Source organism: Phalaenopsis equestris, unplaced genomic scaffold (genome assembly GCF_001263595.1).
Source record: "Phalaenopsis equestris unplaced genomic scaffold, ASM126359v1 Scaffold225318, whole genome shotgun sequence".
Classification (NCBI taxonomy): domain Eukaryota; kingdom Viridiplantae; phylum Streptophyta; class Magnoliopsida; order Asparagales; family Orchidaceae; genus Phalaenopsis; species Phalaenopsis equestris.
In genome coordinates this window covers 197,950-209,073 of record NW_018243366.1, presented here as the reverse complement: position 1 = coordinate 209,073, position 11,124 = coordinate 197,950, and the positions used below count along the sequence as shown (strand labels likewise).

Sequence of the window (11,124 nt, the reverse complement as noted above, 5' to 3'; positions counted from 1 at the left end):
TAATAGATGCGTATCCAAAGTTAATATTTTTATATAAAATCTTAAAGTAAAATAAGCTAAAAATATCGATTTAAGACATCCACTCTTTCATTTACAATTATTCTTTAAAAATTAAATTATAATACTAAATAAATTTTAAAATTACGTACGGACTCCGGACGTATCTATACGACAAGAGTCCAATGAATCGCCTTAATATAAAGCTGTCAAAAAAAAAAAACAATCGTTTTCTTGTGATCCGGCCCAGTAACACGAGAATATTCCTCCCCTATTATTCTGCGTTATTCAAATGTTATTGTGGTGATATTGATGTATTATTGTGTTATTATAACACCGGGAGTATTCTTAGAATACAATAATATATGAATATCAACTTAATAACACTGAATAATGCGAAATAATATAGAGGAAATATTACCTTGTGCTAAAATATTTTTTTTTTTTTATTATTTTTCTATCAACTCAAAGTGACGTAATTTTATTGGACTTCAGTTAATATTTGTTAGCTCCAACGCTAGCAGGAAAAAGCGCCAACGCCGCATAAGCATTTGGAGCTCAGTTCCCGTTTAAAAAGCCGTTAGCCCGAACTCGGAGGCTACAGATCCAGAACCAAAAAAAATAAAGAGAAAAAAAAAAAAAAGAAAAAGAAAAAACAACAGAACAGAAGCCAAAGGGTCCGCACCGCAGCGGGAGGAGAAGCAAACGGGAAAACACGAAGCTGCTAATGGACCCAAGCGACGCCTTCTCCGCCAGCTTGTTCCGGTGGGACCCTCGCGCCGCCGCTGCACCTCCCCCAGCCACCGTACATCCATGCCCCTCCCCGCTGTCCATGGCCCATCAAGCCCCAGACGGCCCACCAGAGGCCCTGCGGGCCGCCGCCGCACGAGAGCTCGAAGACGTGTTTGAAGGGTACGGAGTTCGGTACGCGACGGTGGCCCGAATTGGGGATTTGGGGTTCACGGCGAGCACGCTGGTCGGGATGAGGGAGGAGGAGGTGGACGATATGATGGCCACGCTTTCACATCTTTTCCGGTGGGATCTTCTCGTCGGCGAGCGATACGGAATCAAGGCGGCTATTAGAGCCGAGCGCCGCCGAATTGAAGCGATGTTTTTGCCTCCGGTGATCGCCGGAGCTCACCATCACAATCATCATCATGCCGGAAGCATACTCGGCTCCGGCGCCGGCCAACATAGCTTGATGTCTGATGATCCAAGGAGGAGGCTTCTTTTACTCTCGCCGGACCAGCACAACGCTCTCGACGCACTTTCCCAAGAAGGTATTTTTTTTGCTGAATTTTTGCAAAAGTTCGAATTTTGATTGTGATGAAGGTAGAAATGCAATTAGTGTAGATTAATTTCTAGTTCCAAGCGATGGGTAAATTTGTCAGTTAATTAGGTTTTAGCTGCTTGGTCGGTCAATGGAATTGGACTAACTACCTTATCCAACATTAAATTAAATAATAAAAATTTGTTTTTGAAATTGATGTATCTATAATGTGCTCTTGAAACTTAACAGGATGTGTAATAAACAAAGTTTTTTTTTATTAATAATTATTTACTTGAAATTAGATTTTATATTATCCATTTTATGACAATTTTTTACTTGAAATTATATTTTAAGTTATAATGTAAATGACTAATATATAGTTATATCATGCCACATATTCATAGCACTAAAAATGCTCATTTTTTCCATCATATTTTTATATTTTGAGATGACTTCAAGTTTATGACAAGAAGCTAGTCTTATATGTATAAATGGAGCTCATTTTTAACAGCACATAAAACAAAAGTTTTGTTCACATTCATTCATGTTAATTAATCTATTATTTATTTATTTTTTTCTGAAAAGAAATCAAATAATTACAAATATCTTGGCACCTGTCCCCTCAAATTCGTGGCCAACCAAAAACCAGAAGAAAAGTTATATGTCGTTATTTTACATTTTATGTTGTATAAATGTTTTTGTCACTAATTTGCTGTCATATTTTTTAAACATTTTCCGATCTCTTTCATCAATTGCAATGGCAGGACTTTCAGAAGAACCGGTACATGGCGGGACCCCCCGCGGGGGGGGGGGGCGAGGCGCCTGCCATTAGAGAAGGAAAGGGGAAGAATCCTCAGCGGCGAAGCAGCGGGAAAAAGGACGGCTCCTCCATTAAGAACAGGAAGAAGAAGAAGAAAGGATTGGAAGCAGATGATGATGAAGAGGAAGATGTGGAAGTGTGGGGAAGATGTTCCATGCCGGGAGATGAGAACGACGATATCGACGACGGGGAGGAGTCGGAGACGGAGAGGAGCGGCGGAGGGGAGAGGCAGAGGGAGCATCCGTTCATTGTGACGGAGCCCGGCGAGGTGGCGCGGGCGAAGAAGAACGGGCTGGATTATCTGTTTCATCTTTACGAGCAGTGCCATGAGTTTCTGCTCCAAGTCCAGGCGGTGGCGAAGGATCGCGGCGACAAGTGCCCCACCAAGGTAACAAATTTGCAATAGTTGATTTGTTATAGGAATATCCTGCTATATTATATCAATATTTATTTGTGTTATTCGTGGAAAATAAAGTGTTATTGGAATATGTCGCCGCGTTACTTACTTTGGAGCTGTGTTATTCTAATAACATAGTGAAAATTGAAATAACAAGGGAATAATGCGGAATAACACAGCCCCAAATCAAGTAACGTGGGGGAATATTCCAATAACAGCACAAAGTAATCAAATAATTTCTCATAATATTCGAATAACACTTCATTTTTTACAAGTAACGTTGATGAAATATTTCCATAATACAGCGAGATATTCCTATAACAGTACGCTCGGAGTCCTGGCGTAATATGCGCTCCATTACCTGACATCTGAATGAATTTTAGTAGGGGCCAATATCTAAATATAAATTTTATGTACTAGTAATATTTTTATTTTCTTTAAATTTAAGATTTTATTAATCTCAAAATATTTCAAAAAATAAATTTAGATTTTTTTCTATATATAATATTGAAGTATTATAATCATATTAAAATTAATATGCTAATTAAAAAATATTATGTTAATTATAATTTTTTTATAATTTATTTTTGTTTTTTAATTTTTAAAAAAAAAAAAAAGAAAAAAAAAAGGGAAGACTTTTTAGGATTTGATCCCACGGGCATATATAGGCCGTAGACTATCTAAATCCGTTTGGATTGATAGGTCTCTTTAGCTGGCACCAGGTGAGTGAAATGTGAAAACACATAAAACTGGAATAAGTGTCCCAAGAAAATTCCATTTTACATACCAACATGTGCGTCCGGTTATTAGCAAAATCTACAATGTACGAACTCGGGTCACGAGATAATGTGCATACGCATGGGAAATAATTGATAAGACAAAAATGTAAATATCAAATGTTAGGTGTTAGATATGTAAATGCATGTGTTGCATGTATGTAAGCTTTCTAAAATATGATTAGTGAGTAATCTTTAATATTTTATTAATGCAACAATTCTTAATACAATTTTAAATCTCATAATACAAGTTTTTTTTAATATAATTTGGACTATTGCACGTGCCATTTAATTTCATGATTGATTCTATATAGAGCTTAACAAATATAACTTACATGCAAACCAAGCATTTTATATGATTTACATATCTAATATCTAAAAAGATGCATTTAGTTTTAAAATAAAATAATAATAGTGATGTTTTTGATGTATGTTGAAGGTTTTTAGTGTTATATATGAAAATATGAAAGTTTAGGTTTTAGATATGTAAGAATATAAGAATTGTGTGGAACGGGCATATACATGCATACAACCCAATTCTTATATGTATTTAAGTATGTAACATATATCACCCAAATTCTTCATAACACATAAAAAATATTATTTTTTTAATTTTTAAAATGTAAAATATATTTTTTATGTATAAATAAGAGAGACACATGTAAAATTGAAGTTTACGTGTGATATATTTAAATACATAAGAATCGTAAAGCATCCATTTATTATAGTGTAGAAAGTGATGTTAATATATATATATATAGACACACACACAAAAATGAGCTTTTAATACTAAATTAACAGATAAATAGATATTAAATATAAGTATTTAAAAATTGAAATATTTATATGCAATTATTTAAGATTGAGTCAAATGGTGTTTCAGGTGACTAACCTTGTATTCCGGTACGCGAAGAAAGTAGGAGCAAGCTACATAAACAAGCCCAAAATGCGGCACTACGTCCACTGCTACGCCCTCCACGTCCTCGACGAAGAGGCCTCCAACGCCCTCCGCCGGGCCTTCAAGGAGCGCGGCGAGAACGTTGGGGCCTGGCGCCTCGCCTGCTACAAGCCCCTCGTCGCCATCTCCGCCGCCCACTCCTTCGACATCGACGCCGTCTTCAACGCCCATCCCCGCCTCTCAATCTGGTATGTTCCCACCAAACTCCGTCAGCTCTGCCATCTCGCTCGTAGCTCGTCACAGCCAAGCGTCGCCGCGGCGGCGGTTGCCGGAAGCAGCAGCGGTTCAACCCACCGCTCACTCGTGGGATCTGATGCTGGAATCCCTCCTTCCATGTTTTAGATAGATGCTATTTGATTTAGACTGTAATGCATGCATGAGTTTAGGGTGCGTTTACGTGCGCATGGTTTAAGTATGTAGGGATTAATGTGGCTTATTTTTAGCCATATGATTAAGAAGAAGGGATGGAACTGGTGCGGATGAGATATATCTACTTTATTTATTTTAGCTTTTTTTGTTGAAGGTTTGCGTATGTCTCAATTAATATTCCAATCAAAAAGTCTTTGAATCAAAATTTTGTATATGTAATGCGTATATTTTGAATTAAATTTGCTCAAATTTTAAGGAGAGGATGAATTACTTAAGTCAAGACATGGCCTAACTAAAAAGGTCGCTATATAAGTGAAATTATAAAGTTTCGTCCTTGCCCTCAACACAGGATGAGAGAATTACAAACATAATGCACTCAAACTTGATATCGTGTACTTGCATTACAGCTTATTAAACTTCTTTAACCTTCATTATACTTGGGCTAGGGTTAAGTTTTGTTTATTTTCCCTCTGGAACCTTATCTTATACATCTGTTCCTAAGTATTTATGTTTTCAATCGACAGTGTAAGAAGAGAAAATAGCATATTCATTTATTTTTCTTTATCGGAGCTGTATTAGTTCTTGTATTTCTTCATTTCGCTTGTTATGAGAGCTTCATCTGTTTTTAATAAGGTATTAGAAACAAAAAACCTTGCCTTATCCTCCATTATGTTAGGGATTACAGTATGTCCCTTTTATGGAGTCGGATTAGGACATAAAAATAAATAAAGCCAAAAGACCAAACTACCCCTAATTACAAAAAAACCCATAAATATAACAATCTTCACCTCATTTCTTACTTTCAGATATGTGAAACATGACCAAATGAGCTCCAAACTCCAATTCAGCTGCATCAAGATAGTTGCTAACATACCCCCTTCCAAAAGGTTCAAGCCTCGTGTAGTTCTTTAAAATAGTTGATAGGGTAATCAGTTCGAAGCTCGAATATTCACAAAACTCTTTACAGTAGATGAACTTCTGGACTCATAGTACCTTCGTGAGCATGTCTGTTGGATTATCCTTCGTATTTATTTTCTTCAAAAGAACCTTATCGTCATCAATCAAATCCCAAACAAAGTGATACCTCAAGTGCTTTGTACGTACATGGTGAACTTGATTTATGATCAAGAATATTGCACTAACTGTCACAGAACACCGTCATAGGCTCCTAATCAACTCTCAAATCATCCAATTGGCCTTTCCTCCATATTGCTTCTTTTATTGCCTATATGACTGTCATGTGCTGAGCCTTCGTAGTAGACAATACAACAGTAGACTTAAGAACGACCTACAACTAAATTTACCTCCTGCCAATGTGAATAAATAGCCAGTCTTTAATATATATATATTGAATCCTGATTTGTCCATGAATCATACTCAATGAATAGAGTTTAAGATAAGAGATGAGAGAGACGAAAATGAATGACAGTACTGAACTTTGATTTGAATTGTTGATTAATTCTTTTTGAGAAAGTGATTCCCCTATTTATAGAAGAGGGGGGGGGGTACAATATATGAAGTTACATATTTGTCATTGTTTTAATTGGGGAGTTACAATACATTTAAGATACTTTATAGAGGCCTTTGATTCAGTCACCCCATGACTTGGTCGGCTGGAGTTAACCAGTCATATTTCAACAAAACCAGCTCGTTCGCCTTTGTTGATCTAGGTTGCCAGTCGACCCTTGATGGTTTTCGGGTCGGCGAGATTTGATTTGGTCGGCTGTGCTAACCTAGTTGCTGATTGTGGATCTCTGGGTAAAGAACTCTTATCGATTGAGTGAAACTAGACTATCAAGTAGAGGGTGATTCATCGTAATCCAATTGGTGGCTTACTCATATATGAGGTGATCCTCGGGGTGCTTTGAATGGTTATGTGATGGTTAGCTCTTGGCCCTAGATGAGAAAACTCAGGGGCATCTGTGGGATAGCTAGTTATGTTAAATGCTTCCCTGTGTTTGATTATAACAAGAAGCAAATTGATGCCCTCACTTAAATTGATAAACTTTAACCTTCGATTAGACAGCCTTTGCTCGATCGACCTTCAACCTTGGCTTGTGGGGATTCTGTTGGTGAACGCTTAGCCTTCTAGTGTTGAACTTTAGCCTTTAGCTGAGAGAACTTTATTCTTCTTCAAGTGGACCCTTAATCTTCTGTCTGTGCCCAAGAATACTCTCGATTAAACAGATCCAGCTTACACTTGTATACCGACTAGTAGATGGTGTCACAAATGATGATTATCTCACATGAGTGTTTTGATGCATTCAATATATATATATATATATATATATATTGAATTTTGATTTGAAAAATAATATTTTAATTTTTAAAATATGATACTAACAAGATCTCATACATTTTAATAGTTTAAATAACTACCCCTAATTACAAAAAAAACCCATAAATATAACAATCTTCACCTCATTTCTTACTTTCAGATATGTGAAACATGACCAAATGAGCTCCAAACTCCAATTCAGCTGCATCAAGATAGTTGCTAACATACCCCCTTCCAAAAGGTTCAAGCCTCGTGTAGTTCTTTAAAATAGTTGATAGGGTAATCAGTTCGAAGCTCGAATATTCACAAAACTCTTTACAGTAGATGAACTTCTGGACTCATAGTACCTTCGTGAGCATGTCTGTTGGATTATCCTTCGTATTTATTTTCTTCAAAAGAACCTTATCGTCATCAATCAAATCCCAAACAAAGTGATACCTCAAGTGCTTTGTACGTACATGGTGAACTTGATTTATGATCAAGAATATTGCACTAACTGTCACAGAACACCGTCATAGGCTCCTAATCAACTCTCAAATCATCCAATTGGCCTTTCCTCCATATTGCTTCTTTTATTGCCTATATGACTGTCATGTGCTGAGCCTTCGTAGTAGACAATACAACAGTAGACTTAAGAACGACCTACAACTAAATTTACCTCCTGCCAATGTGAATAAATAGCCAGTCTTTAATTGTTGCCTATCCATATCATCTACATAGTTTGAGTCAATATAGCCTACACACAAATCTGTATAGATTATTTACTCAAAAACACCAAGCCAATATCAATTGTATCCTTCAAATACCTCAGAATACTCTTCATAGCTTTTCAATGCTTCCTTCACGGATCATGCATTAACTTGCTCACAACACCAACTACTTGTGCAATGTCTGCTTTAATATAATGACATATATCAAGTTGCCTATTGCTCTAACATACTCTTACTCTTTATCCATTTGCACTCTCTAAAGATCACAGTCTGGCCTCTCCACTGTTTCTTTGTAGTGACAATAAATTTTTGCCTCTATGGTTAAAAGTGCAAATGTAATGTGATTTTTCAACCATGCTGTCTTTTGGACATTATGGTGCATATCCTGCTCCTAACAATAGATTCATGAACAACAGTCTCACTCTTAACATCTTCTTCCACCTCCTCTGAGCACTATCAATAGATAACTTTTGAGTTGTAACTAAATCAGGTATCTGAATTGGAGTGGATGAACTTCATGGAATAAATGGATTTGCATCAAACTCTAACTTCTGTTACATATCTGTGGTCCCGGTAGAACTCTCCACCTGCTTTGAGTCTCAAATTTTTAATATGTTTGTCTCATTGGTTTTAATGTCCTGCTCATGTTAACCTTCATTTCTGACTAATTATATATCTTGAAGCCATTGACTCCATCCCTCAAGCCAATGGAGATCACTTTCTTTGCTCGTGGTTCCAGTTTATCATTCTGCAGGTGGTAGTAAGTTAGACACCCAATCACTCTCATGTGCTTATAATCTATAACATGATGATATAACCACATCTCCTTTGAGGTTTGTCTGCCATCAAATTGGATTTCTGAAATAACATATAATTTTGTTTACATATTTGTCATTGTTTTAATTGGGGAGTTACAATACATTTAAGATACTTTATAGAGGCCTTTGATTCAGTCACCCCATGACTTGGTCGGCTGGAGTTAACCAGTCATATTTCAACAAAACCAGCTCGTTCGCCTTTGTTGATCTAGGTTGCCAGTCGACCCTTGATGGTTTTCGGGTCGGCGAGATTTGATTTGGTCGGCTGTGCTAACCTAGTTGCTGATTGTGGATCTCTGGGTAAAGAACTCTTATCGATTGAGTGAAACTAGACTATCAAGTAGAGGGTGATTCATCGTAATCCAATTGGTGGCTTACTCATATATGAGGTGATCCTCGGGGTGCTTTGAATGGTTATGTGATGGTTAGCTCTTGGCCCTAGATGAGAAAACTCAGGGGCATCTGTGGGATAGCTAGTTATGTTAAATGCTTCCCTGTGTTTGATTATAACAAGAAGCAAATTGATGCCCTCACTTAAATTGATAAACTTTAACCTTCGATTAGACAGCCTTTGCTCGATCGACCTTCAACCTTGGCTTGTGGGGATTCTGTTGGTGAACGCTTAGCCTTCTAGTGTTGAACTTTAGCCTTTAGCTGAGAGAACTTTATTCTTCTTCAAGTGGACCCTTAATCTTCTGTCTGTGCCCAAGAATACTCTCGATTAAACAGATCCAGCTTACACTTGTATACCGACTAGTAGATGGTGTCACAAATGATGATTATCTCACATGAGTGTTTTGATGCATTCAATATATATATATATATATATATATATTGAATTTTGATTTGAAAAATAATATTTTAATTTTTAAAATATGATACTAACAAGATCTCATACATTTTAATAGTTTAAATAACTTAGTACAACACCACAAATAATGCACCTATTCCAAAGAATAGGCACATCACTTGACAGTGAACTCGATTGAATAAACAAAAAGAATTCATGATATCCGTTTGGTCTGCGAACCTTTTATGTATTAACTGAAAAGTTTCGCTACCTAATATTGAAGATTGAGTTGGGTTTATATTACATTGGTTTTTTAATTCCCCATAGAGGCAAGCCCCTACAGTTAATTAAATTTGAAATGACCGAAGTCACTTAAGAAAATTCTCGATGATGATCATAGGTACTTGTTTTCAGAAATTCAATGTTTAGGGTTTCAAGGTCGGACGTGGAATAGTTACTTTTTGAATCCAAAGGAAGAAAGGTAGGGGATGCCACAGATTCGAGGCAAGCCTCGATGACTTTTCAAACTATAAAATTGTTCGGTTTCAATTTTGATAAGATGTTATTTAATGTTTCATCCCGCCAATTTTATTATTTACGACTTAAACTTACATGATCTCGATCATGTGAATGACCTAAAAAGATAGGAGGGTTTATGTCATATCGAACGACAACCTTAGAGACTAAAGAGAGTTAAGACTTATGCTGCACAACATGATTTTGTAGGAGCCTAAAAATAAATTAAGGATTTACATCATGCTAGACGGACTACCCAAAATCCTATGACCTTTTTTTTAATTATAAGGAATGATTTAGGCTGAAGTGGATCTATTTTATTCTTGATTCGTCAGCGGAAGTCCTTTAAGGTTAATTTATTACAAAATTTTGGACCCAATCAAAGATGTTTGGTCAAATAAATAACCCCAAAACAATCAAAATTTTAAAAAACGAATGTTGATTTCAAGCAGCATCATGTCAGGTAGTATATCTTCAGGTAGCATCCGTTAACTGGAAGGATAGGTCTTTCACCCCGAAAATCCACCAGCTCGTAGGTGATCTTGAAACTACTTATATGCAATAGTATACTTATATACTACGCTAGTAAAACTCTTAACGATGCTCAAATTAACTACATTGTTACTGAAAAGGAGTTACAAGAAAAATAAGAATTTAATTTTTAATTTATATTATATTGGGATACTACGCAAGTATATGTATCGTTATCAAGTAATATAAGACTTTTTGATTAATAACTGAATTAGAAATTTTGAACTGTCCAAAATTTTATGAACTGTGTGGCTTTTAGCGCAACTTTCATTTGGTATGTAAAATTGCCTTCTGAATTATTTTTTACAAATTTATTGATATTTTATAGAAATTTTGAACTGTCCAAAATTTTATGAACTGTGTGGCCACTAGTTGAGTATTGATATAAAATGCGTTATTTTTTTTTTTTGTTAGTATGAGTTAAAAAATCCAACTCTGCTTTAGTTAAAAGAACATGTATGTTTTTGACTAGAAGTGTATGACACACCATGATGAGGAGGGGCCAACCGATGTTTTATAATCATTTTACAATAAAAAATATTGTCAATGCAATAATTATATTTTTAAACAAAAATAACATAGTTTGTAAAGTAAATACATAAAAAGTGTATGCAGTTGGCTCTAATCAACATATGTCCATGCCTTTTTCTTAACAAGTATTAGGATTTTACTCTTCATATTCTATTTTAAGTCAAACTCTTTCACTCTTCAAGCCGGTAGAGAAACTACGCCACCTCATACTCACTTGATAAGCGAGTGCTACCTAATACAAATAATAGAAAATAATAAATACCAAGTTTCCCAAGGCTCATAAAGTCTCAAGTACGAAAAATGTTCTCACAATAAATTTTAACATCTTGATAGGCCAAATCAAGAAGTAAATGAAGTACATAA

At 35.9% G+C, this 11,124-nt stretch overlaps 1 protein-coding gene across 1 annotated transcript; it reads left to right on the top strand.

Annotated features, from left to right (window-relative positions):
* The first annotated feature begins 616 nt into the window (after positions 1–616).
* LOC110037805 (floricaula/leafy homolog) lies at positions 617–4,691 on the top strand. The gene is given in 4 exon segments (XM_020742526.1): positions 617–1,277; positions 2,032–2,050; positions 2,052–2,475; positions 4,144–4,691. Coding segments are annotated over 4 exon segments (1,413 nt in total). The 5' UTR covers positions 617–724; the 3' UTR covers positions 4,561–4,691.
* Positions 4,692–11,124: the final 6,433 nt, after the last annotated feature.